Here is an 18,787-nt window from a genome sequence, read left to right as displayed (position 1 = left end):
TTCCCTAGGATTTCCAGCTCAGCCCCTTGGGGGGAGGGCCCCGGGGGAGGGGCGTGGCTTGCGCATCAAAGCCCCCTCCTCGGGCCTCGATTCTAGATTCTAACGACCTGGCGGGTCGGTGAGAGCGGAAGGGAAGGGAAGGGAGGGAGCGAGAGTAGGAGCCCGGCCCGGCCTCGGTCCCTGGCCTCCCTCCCAGCCCCACACCCACCGTCCAGCCCCATGGTCCCCGCGCTGCTCTGGGCCCTGCTGCTGCTGAGCCTGGGGACCGAGGCGGTGGTGGCGGGGGCCCAAGGCCCGACTGCAGCCGGGAGGCAGCCGGCCCGGCTCCGCTCCCGGGGCCCGCCGACCCGCAACTACCGGCCCACGCCCCGCACCGGCGGCGGCCCCCCGAAGCGAAGGGTGATAATGGAGGATGAAGACGACGAATCGGCCACCGCCGACCGCCTGGCAGGCCCCGCCGTGGACGAGCTCTTGGCCTCCACGGTGTCCACGGACATGAACAGGTTGCGATCCTGGGAGCAAGATCAGGACGGGTCCCTGGAGGAGGGGGTCGTGATCAACGCCCAGAAGAACAACAGCGAGGCGGGGCTTGAGGGCAGGCCTTCCACGACCACGAGGAGGTTCAGCTCGAGGTTTGCAGCGAACATTCAGGAGCCGGAGTACAGGCTGGCCACCAGCCTGCCGCCCGAAGACTGGAACACGGAGCACCGGGCGCTGTACGACACCAGCCTGGCCGGCTGGTCCACCGCGGGGTCCACCCCCAGGCGCTGGTCCCGCGTCCCACTCACCTCCGCGCCCCCTCCCGAGGAGCTGCGGCTGGTGCTGATGCCCTGGGGCCCGTGGCACTGCCACTGCCAGTCGGGCACCATGAGCAGGACCCGGGCCGGGAGGCTGCAGGGCCTTTCTGGGCGCCTTCGAGTCGGGGCCCTGAGCCAGCTCCGCACAGAGCACCGGCCTTGCACCTACCGTCAATGCCGCTGCGATCGACGCCTGGAGGAGTGCCCCCTGGACTCGGCCCTCTGGCCTGAGACTCAGACTACCACCACCACCACCACCCCCACCACCACCACCACCACCCCCGCCCCCGCCCCCATCCTCACCGCCACCACCACCACCACCACCTCCTCTAGGCCCATGTTCAGCCATAGCACCAGATACAGCTTCAGCCCCGGCCCCAGCCCCAGCCCAGCGCTTCTGTTTTGGAGGCATGTCAGGGCCGGGCTGGAGGATATTTGGAACAGCCTCTCCTCAGTGTTCATAAGGATGCAACCAGTAAGTGTCTGGTGATGAGCCAGGATCTTGGTGGATAGCTCTGCAAAGTTCTGAACCAGCCCGTGTGCTTGCATGAACTGTTCCTTACTTGTCTGCTTACTGGTTCTTAGTATGCATTGGTTTATTCACATTATTGTTGGCCATGAATTCCACCTGCTACATCTTTTTTCTTTTTAAAAAATATTTTTATTGATTTCTTACGGACAGGGAGAGAGAGAAAGAGAAACATTGATGAGAGAGAATCATCAGCTGCCTCTTGCACACCCCCCTGCAACCAAGGTACACGCCCTTGACCAGAATGGAACCTGGGACCTTTCAGTCCGCAGGCTGACGCTCTGTCCACTGAGCCAAACCGGTTTTGGCCCACCTGTTGCCTAACTGGTTGATCATTAGGCAACATGTATTATTGGCTACTAGATGATAATTGACCAAATTGTTAAGATTGTAGATTGTAAAGAATTCTTGATGCTGATAATTAATAGAAGATAATTAAGTTTTCAGCTTATTAATGCAGTTTAACAGTAACAAGCCAACATTTGAGGTCTTGCTAGATGCACTTTACCTGGGTCAATCCTATGAGGTATTGTTATCCCCACTTTACAATGGAAGAAATGAAGGTTTATTAAGCTAGTAAGTGGCAGTCACAGTAGAATTTTTTACTTGTTTCTTTTTTTTTTTTTTTAATATATTTTATTGATTTTGTACAGAGAGGAAGGGAGAGAGAGAGAGAGTTAGAAACATTGATGAGAGAGAGTCATCAATCAGCTGCCTCTTGCACACCCCCCACCGGGGACATGCCCGCAACCAAGGCACATGCCCTTGACCGGAATCGAACCCGGGACCTTTCAGTCCCCAAACCGACGCTCTATCCATTGAGCCAAACCGGTCCCGGTACAGAATTTTTTAAAAATATATATTTTATTGATTTTTTTACAGAGAGGAAAGGAGGATGAGAGAAACATTGATTCAGCTGCCTCTTGCACACTCCCTGCTGGGGATGTGCCCGCAACCAAGGCACATGCCCTGACCTGAATCGAACCTGGGACCCTTCAGTCCACAGGCTGATGCTCTATCCTGAGCCAAAAATTAGGGCCATGGTCATCAAACTGCGGCTCACGAGCCACATGCAGCTCTTTGGCCTCTTGAGTATGACTCTTCCACAAAATACCACGGCCTGGGTGAGTCTATTTTGAAGAAGTAGCATTAGAAGATTTTTTAAAATTTGGCTCTCAAAAGAAATTTCAATCGTTGTACTGTTGATATTTGGCTTTGTTGACTAATGAGTCAGCTGACCACTGGATTAGGGCAAGAGTAGAATTTAAACCAGGTTTGACACTAGTGTCGATGCACTTAACCATCACTATCCGCAAGAATTGTTCTGGTAGAATTTTCAAGGAAGGACAGTCCTCTGCTTTACCAAAAGAACTACCAAGAGCTCTGATTGACCTGCTAAAATATTTTCAATGGATAGAATGACAGGCCCTTTGGGAAAAGAGGAAGGAAAATAAAATGTATGCATGGTCATTTTAATGGTTTTTGTGTTTCTCCTATGTGTCCAAAGCCATCATTCAATATAAAAAGGCATCATCAATAGGGGGCAGTAGTGTCAAGGGAGTGAGGGTTTGTGGGCAGCGGGAGAACAAGAAAAAACGAAATAGGTGTCATTATAATATTCCCCCTTTTCTCTATTTTGTTTCCTTACCCAGATAGACAGAAACCGGAGGTTAATGGCCACTTGATCTGCAAGAAGAGGTGTCAGCATCTCAACCTCTCCTCCCCTTCCAATCCCAGCACCCACTGGGTATTTTTAGTACAAAAAAAAAACAAAACTAGAAGAAAAAAAACAACCATTGTTTGATCTTGTGTCTTTTTATAGAGGTATGAGAGACCAAAAATTTTGTGAAACTGAACTGGGTAGCTACCAGCATCTGGCTTGGGCTTCTCCTGTCCCCAGGATAAAATGTTTGTTGTTCATCTTCCTTATTTCCAATGTTGTTGTTTTTTTTAAACAAGTACTTCTTTTTTAAAAAAAATCTCAGATGAATGCCAAGCAGGAGTTGAGCCCTTAGATCATGGTCATCTTGCCTTCACAATACTTAGCCTTCTTTTCCCCTCAAAAAGGACAAATGGTACAAAATCCCACATTAGCCACTTTCTAGGAGTTACCCTTCATCAGCCATGCCTATTGTTTAATCCAATATACACCTGGAGTGATTACTCTGTGACTATTTTGCTTAAACTTTTTATTTGAAAAGTATATTTAGAGTCCAACACACTCTCAATATAAATTATGACTCTCAAACCCATTCCCATCACTCTAAATATCGTTAAAGTGATGGTAGCACACACATAAGAGAAGGTAGCTGAGAGAGAGAACCAAAGAAAAGATTGTGTCCAAAGAACTGGCATAAGAATAAGGCTAAAGATCAGGGAGACCAGATCCCAGGAGCCCCCCCCTCTTTCTACCCTCTCCTGTCAACCCTTTCGATCTAGTAAAACCCTCATGCTATGCTGGGCAACAAGATGAACTACTTTCAGAGCGTCGCTTGACTGGAACAGAGTACATTTGGAATGTTATCTCTACGAGCAATCTTTGACCTTGGAAAAATTTAAAAAATACACTGAAACTTGAAAAAATGAGAGCCTCGGTCACTGTAGGTGGGGGCAAACTTCAAGATGGCGGAATCGGCAGAGTGGATCCCCACTCCCATATTCCTGATCCCCCACCACCACTGCCACCATGCTTCCTGTTACTGAGCTGAGACCCCTGCGTTCTGGACACAGAGCAGGCAGGAGCTGCTCTGTCCTGTTCTGCCTTCCTAGTCTCCCTGCAAAAAAGGGGGCAGAACAAAGCACACCTGAGAAAACGGAAAGTGCCTGAAGACCCTGCTCCTCCGTTCCTTTCCCACCTAACACAGACTCTTGGGCCAGGTGGAGAGTTCTTCAGACAAAGCTCCCTGAGTCTTATTTGTGCCTGGTTCCGGGACTAGGGCACAGAAATAGAGCTTCAAGTTCGGGGAGAACAGTGCTGGGGTGTCTGGCTCTACTGCTTTTCTCTGCCTCCCCCCATCCCACCACTGCAGGAGCCCCTCCTCCACTGAGCAAGGAGGGAGAAACACGCCTATCACAAGCATCACAATGAATAAAAAATTGTTTGAGATTACTAAGCCTACTTTACAGGGGGTCTAGCTCATCAAGGCTCAGGCTTAGGATGAATGATGGGATGGGGGAGTGGCAGGGATAAAAATCACGAGAAAAATATGTGGATTCTAGACCACTGGCTCTCAGTTGGGGTGCTTTTGCCCCCAGGGAGGCACTTGGCAATGTCTGGAGACAGTTCTGGTTGTGATAACTAGGGTGGGCCAGGGACACTGCTATACACCCTATAATGCACAGGACAGTGCCCCAGGACTAAGAATTATCCAGCCCAAAATGTGAGGATTGCAAGATTCCTAAACTCCCAGATGATCGTTTTCAACCAATTTAACACCCCACCTCCCCTCCTCCATGGCCAGGAAGGAAGTCCACTTTGAGACAGAACTCCTAGTTTCCCTGCAATCCGGATTTCTCTCCAGCTCCCCCTTCCTCCTCTACCTGGGCCAGCAGGGAGGTGGGCAGAGGGCAGGCCAGGTCCCCAAGACCTAACTGGAATGTCATCAGGTTGAGACCCATCTCTTAAGTCTTATTCAATGGGAAACAATAAGGTTCCTAACAGGAAGGAGGGTAAGGACGGAGGTAGTAGCAGGGTGGGGGTAATTAAGAGAATGCATCTTAAATTTACTTTTTAATTAATTTTTAAAAAGGAAAGATACTGGGGGGCTAGCAATGCTACAGAAACAGGGTTAGAGCCTACCTAGAGAAAGACGCTGGTGTTGGCAGAGAGCCACTGAAGAGCTGTGAGCTTAAGGTCTGAGATTTAAAGAGAGTAGACTAGGCAGTGGTCACCCTCCCAGGCCCTGCTTGAGGTCTGCTTCAGTTCATTCCAGAAGGAAGGAGAAGGGCAGAGAGGTAGGGAGCTTCTCAGCAAAGCCAGCTTCAGCTTGGTAACCTCACCCACCTGCCACTTAAGGGCAACAAGGTTAATAGTTTAAAAACAGGTGGCACCCAGACTGTCATTCAGGAGAAGGGAACTCATTCCTGGTTTCCAGAAACTCCTATTTCAGATCTGAGAGTGTCCGGGGCTTCAGCTGAGCTCCTCTGGCCAACCGGTAGTTACTTGGTCAGTCCTGCTGCCTTGACCCCGTCTCCAGGAGGGGCTACAGCCAGAGGAAGCAGAGGGAGTCCAGCCCCCAAGCCTTTTGAGGCACTATCAGGCAGATAGGGAAGAAGGGGCCTTGAGGACTCTGGTTCTCGGAGGATCTGGTGGAGGCAGCATCTCTTCTGGGCTGGGCACAGAGTGGAGACTTCAGACAGCAAAAACTGATTTGAAAAAAAAAAAAGAAAAAGAAAAAAATTAGTCTCAAAGAAAACCCAGGTCTCAGGGAGAAAGGCACCACCTGGTGCAGACCATTTCCATCGGGCGCTCTTTTCTCTATTCCTGTCCGCACATCCCTTTCTCTCAGCTTTTCTGGATCCCACATTACTACGGTAACTCTCCTGGTCTAATTCTTCCTCCCCTTGCTTCCCTTCCTTGCAGAAGATCGGGGTTCAAGGCAGAGCCTCAGCAGGTGTTGGAGGTGTTCTCTAGTGACTCACCATTCCTGTGGGGGCTACAAGCCCCTAGAATTGCTCCATGGCCTGTCTCGGTTTCCCTTGGACCTCATCTGCTCCTGAACAGCACCTGTCTGTGGAAAAGCACACGTGACACCCTCCTGAGTCTTCGCGTCGACATCACAGGAAGAAATCGCCCCCATGCCCTTCATGGACGAGGTTGACCCCAACTTCCTGAAGATAAAATCATCTGGAAAGGTAAAAATTAATCTCCATTCTTCCAAGGGAGGTTCCCATGCCTCCCTTCACACTGACCTTTGTGAGGATGAGATATAAATTAGTCTTTTACACCTTGGCTGGTGTGGCTCAGTTGGTTGGAGCATGGTTCCATACACCGAAAGGTCACGAGTTCGATTCCCAGTCAGAGCACATACTCACGTTGTGGGTTGATTCCCCCATTGGGGCATGTGCAGGAAGCAACCAATCGATATTTCACTCTCACATCAATGTTCCTCACCCTTCCTCTCTCTCTAAAATTAATAAAAACATGTCCTTGTGTGAGGAATAAAAAAAAAAAAAATTATTCTTTTGCTAAAAAGATCCTCCCACAAAAAACCCTATCATAGTTATCTAAGCTTTGCAATTGGTGAAAAGATTCCTTCACTAACTCCATCCCCATTTCTCTTATTTTGAGAGCAAAATACATGTTAGATGTTATTTGGCCTTTTTCCTGCCCCATCACTCCCACCCACAATGTGACTTACTATAGCGCTGAGACAACAGATCTCAATGAACAGAAGGAAGGGATACAGTTTTTGGAAAAAGCCATCCATGTAACTCTTAAAAGACATATACATCTTCCACCCTAATTAACAACCATCTGTCATCGATAAAGGCCAGAGACCTGAAACGCCAAGGCCCCAGGCTTAGGCAACTGGTGGCCAGATCTGGAACCCTCGCTTTTTACTTCCCCATCAAGGATTCGGTTATGACCCCGGCTCGAACTTTCAAAGAGGAACGGTTCCAGGCCACAACCCCATCGCAAACATCCCCTGATTACCATGGCCAGTCCATCGCCGGCCCCCATCTCGCCGGAGCCGATGTGCGTCAGGTGGACAAAATTCATCGGCTCCCCAATCATGGTCCGGTCGATCCGTCTCCTCTTCTTCTTCTGCTTGGAGAAAAGAGGGGCGTTATGTCAGGAAGGCCCTCCTGCAGGCACAGCGGAGGAAGGAAAAAAAGAGGCTTGAAAACCACTGAGGGAAGAGCGAAGGCCCGGTAGGAAAGGGCATGTGGCGTTGTGATAGGGAAATAAATCACTAGGGAATGAAAGGCAAGGCTGGAACAACACAGAGAGGACACAGGCAGGGGGGGGAGGGCAGTGGCCTGCAGAGTGAGTGTGGACAAAGAAGGACACGCCAAAGTCACCCCTGGCTGATGAGGAAACAATGGGGAAAACTGACAGGTAGTAAGCTCCACCTACACCCCCCACCCACCTCACAAGGGACAGGAACAGGAAGTGGTAGCTAGGCCTCTTCACTTCTCCCATCACCCAGCCAGTCCCCTTCATTTTGGTGGATACCTGCCTCACCACGGAACCGACCCTGACGGAGAGGGAGGCTAGAGTGTGCTTTGTAGACAGCCAGCGGGTCCTACATGGTGTGCCTGCGCCTCAGGACACGGTAACGGATTTCTGTACGGGGTGGGGTGGGGGTGGGGAGACTCACCGGCTGGGGTTTCTCTACCACACAGCAGCCCAGTTTGTGCCAGAATTCACTCATGTTCCCCGCTGGTTCCAGTTTCCCTCCGAGGCCCGAGGCCCCACAGGGCTCTTGCTCTGGAGCCTGGACCGCCCACTCCTCACTCCCTGCAACCAGGGTTCACTCAGCACCACGGGGCTGGAGGGAGGAGAGTCCTCGGACCCTCAGCTGGGCAGTAAGGCCGGCGTCTCAGACCCTGAGAAAGCAGCAGGGCCAGGGGGTGAGCTGGGCGGGCAGGCACGCGCTTCTCTTCCTCGGGCTTGGAATCCTGGAGGAGCAGGAAGGGGAGAGAGAAGAAGGTTAATGAGGAACCCCTCCCGCCTTGAGAAGCCCCCTAAGAGCTCAGATCCGTGTTCTCCCTCAAAAGCCCTAGTCCTGTACCCAACACTAACCTCCTCACAGAGACTCTCAAAGGACCCCTAGGGATTAAGAAGTAGCAGCAGCTGATACAAGGGAGAGAGGAAGGGGCTGGAAGCACCTGGGCGGAGAGGGTGGGAGGGGACCAAAGCATCCTGGCACAAATGAGCAAACTTGGGGGGAGGGGTACCACAAGCTCTACCTCCTGTCTCCCTGGGTACAGGCAGAAGGGGAGGGGCGTAAAGTGACTTTGAAGAGGAAATGGTGGTTTTTTGTTCTCACAAACAAGGCCTCCACCCCTGTCCCTCCCTTTTTCCTTACCTTACCCCGTCACCTCAATTTCCCCTAAGACCTTGACCACCTCAGTCCTAGGTAACTAAGCACAGCAGGCTGGTCCTCAAGGAAGACCTTCCACAGGGAGAAATGTCTCCCCTCTCTTTCTAGTCCCGCCCTGGTTCCTCCTCATTTCCCTCCACTGAGATCCAAACCCTCCCCCCAAAGACACTGAACGGTTCCTTTGTGACTTGACCTTGAGATCTCTCCTCAAGGCTGCACTCTCTCTCTCTCTCTCTCTCTCTCTCTCTCTCTCTCTGTTTTCCTGTAATACAGGGCACTCCTGTATGTTCACCGCTGTTTGCACGTTATGTGACATGGCCGTGTCTCCATGTGTGTCTTGTGCACAGGTTGCAGGCCAGGAGAAATCTCTTTCCAGCCTCCCCTCCCTCTTCACACGTCTGATCCTGCCTCTCTCGCTCCCTGTCTCCTCCCCTCATGCTGTGACCTGTTCTCTCCTCCCTCCTCACCACTTCCATTCCCATCGTCATCAGCCAACCAGACCCAGGGTACTTTCCAAAGCATTAGTGCCCATGGAAGAACTTTCAGTTCTGCCAGCCAGCGTTGGGCACACCGAGTGTGTCTGTCCTCACTGCCTTTTCCCAGTCCTGTGATGCAGGCAAGCTCCATCTCCAAACAGGCAGCTTTAGAGTATTTTTTATTGATACTATAGATGCAAGAATATGCATCTCCTGTCCCTCCAGTCCCAGGCCCTGAACCCTGAAGCTCTGGCATCCTAGACTGATCTAAGAACTGAGTTGTTTTAAAACACCCCGGGATGAGATCACACACACACACTGGAGACGGAGCTTCTGAGGAAGCGAAGGACCCAGGAGCTGGGCTTTCTGTACTTCCCTTCCCACCACCGGAGGGAGGAGCTAGGAGGCCGGTGGAAGCCAGAACACAGCTGTCCAGAGAGGGGAGCTGTGGTCAATGGGGAAGTCGGTGGGTTGGTCACAGGGTTTGTAGTGATCGTGGTGGCAGCCTGCCGTGAGGGCTGGAGGCAGGGGGGGGGGGGTGATGGAGAAAACAATGGAGAATCAGAGGAAACCCCCAACACCACCCGACAGGCTGTGCTGAGCCTGGACTCTCCCTACCCCCCCCCCCCACCCCGGGGGCTCAAAGCTGAGTGGACAGAAGTGCATGGTGGGAGGAGAGAGAAGGAAAGAGGGGGAGAGGAGGGAGAGGAAGGAGAGGGAGAGAGGGAGGGAGAGGGAAAGGGGCAATGCAGGGAACAAGGACGTTTCTGTTCCTTTTCCAGGGACCTGGCCAGAGCTGGGTGGAGGGAAAGTGTGTGTGTGGGACTTGGCATGAAATGACCAACGATGATGAGAAGTGACCAGGAAATTCCATTCCCCAGGACCGTGGTCTGCAAACTGCGGCTCCCGAGCCACACACTGCTCTTTGGCCCCTAGAGTGTGGCTCTTTCACAAAATACCACGGCCTGGGCGAGTCTATTTTGAAGAAGTGGCGTTAGAAGAAGTTGAAGTTTTAAAAATTTGGCTCTAAAAAGAAATTTCAATCGTTGTACTGTGGATATTTGGCTCTGCTGACTACTGAGTTTGCTGACCACGGGTCTAGGACACAGGCATAAGGGAAGGGTGATGTCAGAGTGTGGAGAAGACGGGGCAGGGTGAAACTGGGGCTGGGAGGGTGGGGAGAACAGAAAAGTAAGAGTGATTGGCGGCCACTCTCATTCTTTAATTTTTAAAATGTCTAAAGATGAGTTGAGAAAAAATCTAGTCCTGAGCTGGCAAGCTTAGAAGGTACCAAACCCACCGTCCACTGTTTCAGTCCCGCACTGCAGGGGAAACAGGGGGAGGGATCAGGGTGGATCACAGAAGCCCATATCCTGAGTAGTTCTGAGAACCGGGCCTCAGTCCCAAATAGGAAGGGTGGACTGCAGCCGGGAAGACACCAAGGTCACCCCGGGGCTGAGGGGCTCAGCAGCTGCGGAACTGTTGGGGGGCGGGATGGGAGGAAGGTTCCAGGGAGGAAGGATGTTCAGAGGTAGCTCCCCGGTCCTGTTCCAGCCCCAAACCGGTTCTCCCGGTCCCGCTGCCTGCAGCCCCAAGGCCTCCAGCCCGCTGCCTGACAAGCCTTCACAGGCAGCAGCTGGAGAGAGAGCGGGGAGAACGGAGGGCACCGAACCCCGGGCTGCCGCTGGGCCCCCGCGGGCCTCCAGACACGGGAGCCCCTGGGGGCTCTCGGGACGAAGGGGGTACACCCCTCTTTCCAGGCATCCGCCCCAGGGGAGACCCTGCGGGGCTCAGGATGACACCGAAGCAGGCCCTAACGCCCCCTCCCCCCAGGACGCTGTCATTGGTCTCCACCGCCGCCGACCGCCCCGCCAGACCCCGACCTCTCCGCTGCCCCTCCCCACGCGGATCCAGGCCGGGGACCCCCCGCGCACCTTCCGGGCATTGTCCCAGCCTCCCGGGGCCCCCCGGTCTCCGATCAGACCTCCCCGGGCCCAGCCCGGCTCCGCTCGGTCCGCCGAGGCCAGTGCGCCCCGGAGACCTCCCCTCCCGTCTCCCTAACTCCCCGGCCCCCCGGCCCTTCTCCCCCTCCGTGGCCGCACCGGGGCGGGTACTCAGGGGACGCACCCCTTTTCCCACCGACCCAGCCGGCCCGCGGCCCGGACACCCCCACCCCCACCCCCAGCCCAGCCCAGCCCAGCATCCGGCCGGGCGGGCGGGCGGGGCGCCGCCCGGGACCGGCCCCGCGGCCTCACCTGCTCGGCTCCGGCATCGGAGCGCCCGGCGGGAGCTGGCGGGGCTCCGCTCGGCGCCCGGCGGTGCGGGGTCCCGGGCTCGCTGCCGGCGCGGTGGGAGCCGAGGGCGGGCGGGCAGGGGTGGGGCCGGCCCAGGGCGGAAGCGGCGGCGGCGACGCGATTACGAAACCCGCCCGGCTGGGGGCGGGCGCAGGCTCCCTCCCCGGGCGGGGGCGGCGGGGAGGGCCTGGAGGAGGCCGGAGGGGGGGGCCTGCAGGAGGCCTGGGGGGGCCCTGCAGGAGGTCTGGGGGGCCTGCAGGAGGTCTGAGGGGGCCTGGAGGAGGTCTGGGGGGCCTGCAGGAGGTCTGGGGGGTCCTGGAGGAGGTCTGGGGGGCCTGCAGGAGGTCTGGGGGGGCCTGGAGGAGGCCTGGGGGGGCCTGGAGGAGGCCTGGGGGGGCCTGGAGGAGGCCTGGGGGGGGGCCCTGCAGGAGGCCTGGGGGGGCCTGGAGGAGGCCTGGGGGGGCCCTGCAGGAGGCCTGGGGGGGCCTGGAGGAGGCCTGGGGGGGCCCTGCAGGAGGTCTGGGGGGGCCCTGCAGGAGGCCGGGGGGGGCCTGGAGGAGGCCTGGGGGGGCCTGGAGGAGGCCTGGGGGGGCCTGGAGGAGCCTGGAGGAGGCCTGGGGGGGGGCCCTGCAGGAGGCCTGGGGGGGCCTGGAGGAGGCCTGGGGGGGCCCTGCAGGAGGTCTGGGGGGGCCCTGCAGGAGGCCGGGGGGGGCCCTGCAGGAGGCCTGGGGGGGCCCTGCAGGAGGTCTGGGGGGGCCTGGAGGAGGTCTGGGGGGCCTGCAGGAGGTCTGGGGGGCCTGCAGGAGGTCTGGGGGGCCCTGCAGGAGGCCTGGGGGGGGCCTGCAGGAGGCCTGGGGGGGGCCTGCAGGAGGTCTGGGGGGGCCCTGCAGGAGGTCTGGGGGGGCCCTGCAGGAGGTCTGGGGAGGGCCTGCAGGAGGCCTGGGGGGGTCTGGAGGAAGCCTGGGGGACCCTTGCGCACTGCGGAGTAGGGGGGGGGTCTTGCCGGTGCGGACCGGGCACCCGAGCAGGGCCCCCCGGAAACGGACGTTGTCTCTGCGTGCCAGGCATGGCGAGGCCAAAGGAAGCGGAGCCCTAACCCCCCGTGTCCCCCAAGCGCCGGGTTTCCCAGGCGCAGCGCTTCCCCAGCCCCCCATCTGTGTTCCACCCCCGATGAGCGGGGCGCGGTTTAGGGGAGGGGGGGCGAGCCGGGAGGGATGGATGAAGGGTTTTCCTGATTTTCAAAAATTCTTGGGAGCCTGCAACCCTTGAGTTGGGGGATAAAGGGGCACTGCTCCATGGTTGTCGAGTTAAGATGTTTAAGCCATAAACCTAGAAGCAGAACCTCACATTTCCTTTAAAATAATCAGAGGGCAGTGACTGCTAATTCCGTGCACCCCGGTTGGCAGGGGGCGCCGGGAGGGCCGGGCGGTACCCGCGGACCCACAAACCCGAAGCTGCCTCCTGCCCGCCTCCCCCCCCCCCCCCCCCCCCCAAGGCGCTCGGAGCCTGTCGTCGGGATGAGCCGAGTCAGGCGGGAGGGGCGGGAGGCCCTCCGCCTCCGGGGGAGGGGGGGCTGCATTGCGGGGGGAGCGGCCGCCAGACAGTCCCTGAAGCGGGAGCGGGAGCGGGAAGACAAAGCCGGCAGAGCCCCCGCCGCCTTCCTCTGCAGCCAGAGCAGGGACCGAGCCTGGGGTCCTCCCTCCATCTTTGGAACACACTGGTCACCCCCTGATCACAGGTAAACTGACCGGGGGAGGGGGAAGGAGACAGGGGGCTGCAGAGAGGGAAGAGCAGCTGCTGCTGGTTAGGGGGAGGGATGAGGTTGGGGGGACAGTGCAGCAGGAGAGAAGGCGCCGCCAGGAACAACGGTAACTGGTTCACTTGTTCCCCGTTTTACATCTCTCGCTCACATCTCCATCCATATATGCCTTATAATCCTGGACACAGGCATTAATTTTTAACAATTTACCTGCAGTTAGTTCTTGGCATTTATCTCATTTCAAGTACCTATTTGCCTATAATGTATTGTCCTGTGTGTTTTATCTTCAGCCTAGTTATCCCTATCTTCCTTTCAAGCTATAATTTATGTGGTTTTTGCGTGTGTGTGTGTGTGTGTGTGTGTTTTATGAATCTCTAGTCCTACTGTATTGCTCTAGCCTCTATTTCCCTGTTTCCTTTTTCTTTTTTTTCTGTAGTGTTTTATTTTTTATTTATTTATTTTTTTGTAGTGTTTTATTGATGTGTGTCTCCATAGGAGGCAGTTTGGGGGAAGGGATATGAGAGAATATTGAGAATAATCCTTTCATTTCCTTGAATAATCTCCTCCCCATCTCAAACCTTTGCTCCAAAAAAGCAGCAGCTTGAGGGGGACGGTGGGGGGGGGGGGGTCTCTGTGTTGGAGAACTACCTGATCCCCCATATTGAATTCGTACAGCACGCAAAAGCTTGTAGGCATGGGGACAGAATCTGGGACAGGAATGCTTATCTGCAGCTCAGTGGGATAAGTGGGGGAGGACATGGCTCTGAGGAAAAGCCAAGCCCAGAACGAGGCACAGATAGTGAGATGCCGGGGCGCTTCCATTCCCCACCATCCCTGGTCCTTCCAGCCCATGGTGGCAGCATGACACAGCAAAGCCTGATTGGTAGACCTTGGATTCCCATGCGGGGCTGGACAAAGGGTATTCGGGCGGGTCTGTGTGGTTCAGTGAGAGTGTGTCTTTTTATATATATTTGCTAATCAAGCAAATGGGGAGGGGAAGAGCAAGTCAGCCGAAAAGAGACCTCTCGCAAAATTTAGGATAGTACTTAGGAATTAAATTCACATTGTATTAAACTTTAAAATTTCATTATCAACGTAAAGGATATTTTAGCTTCCATTATCTGTGTAGTTAATGCTCTTGACTTGATTTAAAATGCTGTTAATACTTGTAGGAGCATCTTTCTCAAATGTATTTGGTACTCTCTCTTCGTAGAAGTCTCTGAGTCATAGCTGGAGATTTTAGGCCTGGTAAGTCGATATTTCCCTTAGCTTTTTCTAATTGTCAAGAGTAGCCCTGCCAGATACCCAGGGATTAGACAGCTTTGCGGCACATGCCGGCTGTAAAAAAGGGAGTGTTTGTCAGAGCCTTTCCCCTGTCTCAGCTTCTAGCTTGCTCTCCACTGCCTCTTGCATGTCCACCGTTCAGATCGGAACCACAGGAACAATCAGTATATCTGCTGAATATCTGCTCTTCAGGAACTAAGGATTCTTGCAAGTTTTGAGAATATTGGTATAGGATTACATAAAGCTAAAGGCAACTGTCTATGTACAACCCATCAAAAAAGTCCAGACTGGGAATTCTGGGTTCTATCCAAACTGACGGGGAGGCTTCACAAGTCACTAGATCATTTCTAAGTGTTTGTAAAAATCTGTTAATCCCGCCCCCTCTGATGATTCTTTTTTTTTAATTTTTTTTATTATTATCTGTGTACATATTTTACCATTGCCCCCCCATACATACCCACCGTCCCCAGAGTTTTGTGTCCATTAGTTGTACTTATATGCTTTTTTTTTTTTTAAGAGCCTACTATGTTTGCCCAGCATTATACTAGGCTCTCACTGGAGAAGACCGGTAAGGGAGGGGATATAAAAGAAGCCAGCTATGTAGGCAAATAACTGTAATATTAGTAAAATATCCCTGTCGGCAGAAGTAACATGTTGCCCCCTAAGGTTTGCTTCCTAGGATCTCTATAACCTGGTTGATTGGATAATAGGTACAACCGTTTTTGTAACTCTCTGTGCACATGTCTCTGCAAATGGTTGTGGAGATGATCAGAGCTGACTATCTATCATAGGATGGTGACCTCACCTTTCTAGCATGTTCCTGCCCTGGCCCAGTCCCTGCATCGCATTCCTAAGCAGCTTCTCTGCTGGGGGTTTATTTTGGAGCTTGAACCTAAGATGACAAAGAGCAACTCAGCATTTGCTTTTAACAGATACCTCCTATTATTTGTTGGCTCACTTAACCCTCCCTGTGCTTCAGTAAAAATCTTTTTTATTAAAGCCTTATTCATTTTAAACCTTGTTGAGTATGTCATCTCTTTCATTTCATGGCCATGATAGTACTTCTTGGCATTCCAGAAAGAACTTGAGTACATCTAAGTCTTGCCAAAACCGGTTTGGCTCAGTGGATAATCAGCCTGCAGACTGAAAGGTCCCGGGTTCGATTCTGGTCAAGGGCATGCACCTTGGTTGCAGGCACATCCCCAGTATGGGATGTGCAGGAAGTAGCTGATTGATGATTCTCTCTCATCAATGTTTCTAACTCTCTATCCCTCTCCCTTCCTCTCTGTAAAAAATCAACAAAATATATTTTAAAAATAAAATAAAATTCTAAAAAAATAAAAATTAAAAATAAATAAAAATAAAAACATCTGAATCTACCTACTTAAAACTCCCACGCTCACACATAAACGTATTCTAGATTAATGCATTCTTTTTTTTTTGTTTTATGTCTTTTTTAGAGACATTTCACTTTATATGGGTTGATATAGGGTTCTGTAGGGTACTGGTTATCATGTTTTTGTTGTTTAGAATATATATAGTTATTATATGTTAGTCCTCACCCAATTATATTTTATTTTTTAAGGGGATGGGGACAGACACACACATTGATTTGAGACAGACACATAAATTGGTTGCCTCCCACTCACCCTGACCAGGTTCAGGGATTGAACCTGCAACTCAGACATGTGCCCTTGACAGGGAATCGAACCCATGACCCTTTGGTGCCAGGGCCTCAAGATTAACTTGAAACAGTAAATCAAGTCATTCCAAGTTGGGAAGAAGTGAGGAAATAGCAGGACGTGGTAATAGAAGGTTCCCGAAGCTTATCCCAGGGAACTTGGGGCCATTGGGGATGGAAAGATCCTAAGCAGGGAAAGGCCACGAAGGGACCACAAAGGGTTGGTTGCACCCAGAAGACTGACAAGTGGTTTCTTTTCAGGAAGGTATGAGGGACCCCGTGAGCAGCCAGTACAGCTCCTTTCTTTTCTGGAGGATGCCCATTCCCGAACTGGATCTGTCGGAGCTCGAAAGCCTGGGTCTATCAGATACATCCATCTACAAGGTCAAGGACAGCAGCCTTGGCAAAATGACCGGGCAAGCGGCAGGAACAGAGCCGGAGAAACACCCTGAAGGCGATGCCCTCCTTCAGTACAGCACCTTCAACTTCTGGAGGGCCCCCATCGCCAGCATCCACTCCTTCGAACTGGACTCGCTCTGAGCCCAAGCCTTCTCTCCCACCATGCCTGCATGGTCTCCCCCTTCCAGCCCCTTCCTCCCCATCCTTTCCCCTATCAATCTTGCTTTCTTCCCTCTATTGTGTTGAGGTGGTGCTGATGAATTTGCCAGAGTTGTGTCTTATTTATTTATTTATTTATGTATTTATTTATTGTGTCAGTTTCTCTCAAAAGCCCTCAAGTCACAAAGTAAAGGGTTCAGCAATGGAGTAGTTACGTCCTACCTCCCCCTCTTCCATATTAATTCCAGAAAACAGGCCTGGTGGGGGCACCAGAGAGGAGTAGTGTAAAGTGGAAGGGTTGATTTTCTTACGCTTGAGATTGTTCAGATTTTCCTAATTCCTTGCTCCAGGCCAGCAAACACAAATATTTCTTCAAGGGCGGAAGAGTACCTTGTCCATTTTGACATTATCTACTACAAGACAGTAGGATTTCTAAAAGGCTAAGGTGATAAGACGCTTGCTATTTGGCTTCTGCTCCTTTTTGTAATAAGTTCTTCTCAGAGAAATTGGGGATAAAGGTATAAGAGGAATACTATATCTTGGAAAATGAAAATAGGGGGAAGCCCTGAATCGTTTCAGAAATAGCTACACACTCTCTCGAAAGGGAGTTTCTTTTTTCAAGCCCACTTCCTTTACTATTTTGTTCCTAACCGCAGGTTGAAAACTTGAGGAAAGTCACTCAACTTCAAATCTTAAAATGCCATCTTGCTGACCCTTATGATAACTGGTAAGGTTTTGATTCTGTTTCTAAAAGGCATTGGGTCGGTCCTTAATGTAGACTTGCCCTCTGCACTGGCCATGTACACTGATCAATGGGCCTCAGGCACAGTCCTTCAGCTGCCTTAAGGCCACGAAACGAGCAACCCCATGCTAACCCCACAGCCTGTTCCCACTCCTGTCCAAAGTGTTTGCTGCTGGTTTGTGCTGCATTGACTCATTTCTTTAATAAAGACATTCAACCCCAGGATTTACCTTCTAGTTTTCTCTCTCCATAGGAAAAAAGGATTCCAAGGATCCCAAAAGTTAGCCTTGCTTTCACATTCAGCTGGTATATTTTTTTTCTTTCAACTTTTAAGGAAGAATGATGTTTGAGTAGCCTTTGTACATTAAAACGATTAACTTGTGGTTGAAAAGGTAGGGAACAAGGGTGAAATCAGAATTATTTAGGGAGGAAGCTGTGACCCATCCCTCTGCTTGCCCACAGACGACGCCCGCATTGGAGGCAGTAATTCTAGGGGGCCCGGGAGGCACCTGGGGCACTAAGTCTGCTCTTCATCTCAGCCCACGTGCCTGAGACAACAAACAAGTTCACCCAAATGTTACCCGCTTGCTTAAAACGCTCGTTAAAAAAACAACCACCACTTGTACTAATTTACAAGTCGTGTTTGGGTGCCTACTCCAGGAAAGGCGCTGAGCCAGACAATATGATGTCAATGGTAATGAAACAAGATTTTGACTCTCAAACTTTTTTTAAAAAAGTATATTTTATTGATTTTTTTACAGAGAGGAAGGGAGAAGAATAGAGAGCTAGAAACAGTAATGAGAGAAACATCCAATCAGCTGCCTCCTGCACACTCCCTACTGGGGATGTGCCCGCAACCAAGGTACATGCCCTGGGACCTTTCAGTCCGCAGGCCAACGCTCTATCCACTGAACCAAACCGGTTTTGGCTTGACTCTCCAACTTAAGGGCAGCCGTACCTACGGATATGGACCAGCACCTGGGTAACAGGCTGCAAATACTCCCAAAGATGACGTGAACAAGATCTAGGCAAGCTCAGGAAAGGGCGAGTCACGCAGATCGTCCTCGGAGGCTCGGAAAGGCCAACTCTCCCCGTGCAAAGCCACAATCTAATGAGGAATGGGCCAGTGATGTGTCCTTTCCTCGTGGCGCTTCAGGATAGAGGCAGGCAGGACACAAGTGTTTGGTACATGAAACGCCCGGATGGATTTGCAAACTCATGCTCCATCGTTTCCCAGCTCCCCTCTCCCTCCCCCCAAAGAAACGCCTCCGTCATTGGTTTCGCTGTTCGCGTTGACAGCTGGGCTCCAGGGTCCTTCCGTTCCGGCGGCTGGACGTGGAACTGTGTCCGCCAGGCACAAGAGTTCATTTCTCGCGCAAAGCCAGGCACGTCCCCTTCAGCTGGACCCTGGGCCGGGGCGCGGGAACAAGGCTTCCCCACCCTTGGAGCTCGCTTCCCGAGAAGCAACCAAAGAGCCGCAGGACCGGCTCAGAGTCGCTTTCTCTCTAGCGGTTCGCCGGGTTCTTGGCGCCAAAACAAGCCCTGGGCCCGCCCCCTGCCGGGACTAGACGGCACGTAAGGCACGTAATCGACAACCCTCCGCGTCGTTAAGTAGTCC

The 18,787-nt window shown here is 52.8% G+C and overlaps 3 protein-coding genes across 4 annotated transcripts; 2 read left to right on the top strand and 1 right to left on the bottom strand.

Annotated features, from left to right (window-relative positions):
* Positions 1-48: 48 nt before the first annotated feature.
* Positions 49-5,597, top strand: CUNH1orf56 (chromosome unknown C1orf56 homolog). Its single transcript, XM_036453202.1, has 2 exons — positions 49-1,272; positions 2,979-5,597. The coding sequence occupies exons 1-2, from the start codon at positions 220-222 to the stop codon at positions 3,009-3,011; spliced, it is 1,086 nt and encodes a 361-aa protein (XP_036309095.1). The 5' UTR covers positions 49-219; the 3' UTR covers positions 3,012-5,597.
* CDC42SE1 (CDC42 small effector 1) lies at positions 5,044-11,238 on the bottom strand. The gene is made up of 5 exons (XM_036453211.2): positions 11,107-11,238; positions 7,650-7,950; positions 6,983-7,093; positions 5,968-6,056; positions 5,044-5,691 (listed from the first exon to the last, which is right to left on the bottom strand). The coding sequence occupies exons 2-4, from the start codon at positions 7,701-7,703 to the stop codon at positions 5,982-5,984; spliced, it is 240 nt and encodes a 79-aa protein (XP_036309104.1). The 5' UTR covers positions 7,704-7,950; positions 11,107-11,238; the 3' UTR covers positions 5,044-5,691; positions 5,968-5,981.
* Positions 11,239-12,709: 1,471 nt separating this feature from the next.
* Positions 12,710-17,391, top strand: MLLT11 (MLLT11 transcription factor 7 cofactor). 2 transcript variants are annotated; one of them, XM_036453210.2, is made up of 2 exons: positions 12,710-12,883; positions 16,131-17,391. In XM_036453210.2, exon 2 carries the CDS (start codon positions 16,137-16,139, stop codon positions 16,407-16,409), a length of 273 nt encoding a protein of 90 aa, XP_036309103.1. In that variant the 5' UTR covers positions 12,710-12,883; positions 16,131-16,136; the 3' UTR covers positions 16,410-17,391. The 2 variants fall into 2 exon arrangements, with proteins under 2 accessions (XP_036309103.1, XP_045442964.1); XM_045587008.1 differs by lacking the exon at positions 12,710-12,883 and adding an exon at positions 12,994-13,013.
* The last annotated feature ends 1,396 nt before the right edge of the window (positions 17,392-18,787 follow it).

The sequence above is a fragment of the Pipistrellus kuhlii genome, unplaced genomic scaffold, assembly GCF_014108245.1.
Source record: "Pipistrellus kuhlii isolate mPipKuh1 unplaced genomic scaffold, mPipKuh1.p scaffold_m20_p_24, whole genome shotgun sequence".
NCBI lineage: Eukaryota > Metazoa > Chordata > Mammalia > Chiroptera > Vespertilionidae > Pipistrellus > Pipistrellus kuhlii.
The sequence above is the reverse complement of the archived record's forward strand: the minus strand, read 5'-3'. Positions and strand labels throughout refer to the sequence as shown.

Excerpts from the sequence above, each read along its gene's own strand:
- CDC42SE1 (XM_036453211.2), bottom strand. The coding sequence starts at position 7,703 with ATGAGTGAATTCTGGCACAAACTGGGCTGCTGTGTGGTAGAGAAACCC. Across the intron at positions 7,094-7,649 it reads TGGTAGAGAAACCCCAGCCG|AAGAAGAAGAGGAGACGGAT; the intron begins GTGAGTCTCCCC and ends TTCTCCAAGCAG. Across the intron at positions 6,057-6,982 it reads CCGGCGATGGACTGGCCATG|ACAGGTGCTGTTCAGGAGCA; the intron begins GTAATCAGGGGA and ends GCTTTTCCACAG.
- CUNH1orf56 (XM_036453202.1), top strand. The coding sequence starts at position 220 with ATGGTCCCCGCGCTGCTCTGGGCCCTGCTGCTGCTGAGCCTGGGGACC. Across the intron at positions 1,273-2,978 it reads TGTTCATAAGGATGCAACCA|ATAGACAGAAACCGGAGGTT; the intron begins GTAAGTGTCTGG and ends TTCCTTACCCAG.
- MLLT11 (XM_036453210.2), top strand. The coding sequence starts at position 16,137 with ATGAGGGACCCCGTGAGCAGCCAGTACAGCTCCTTTCTTTTCTGGAGG.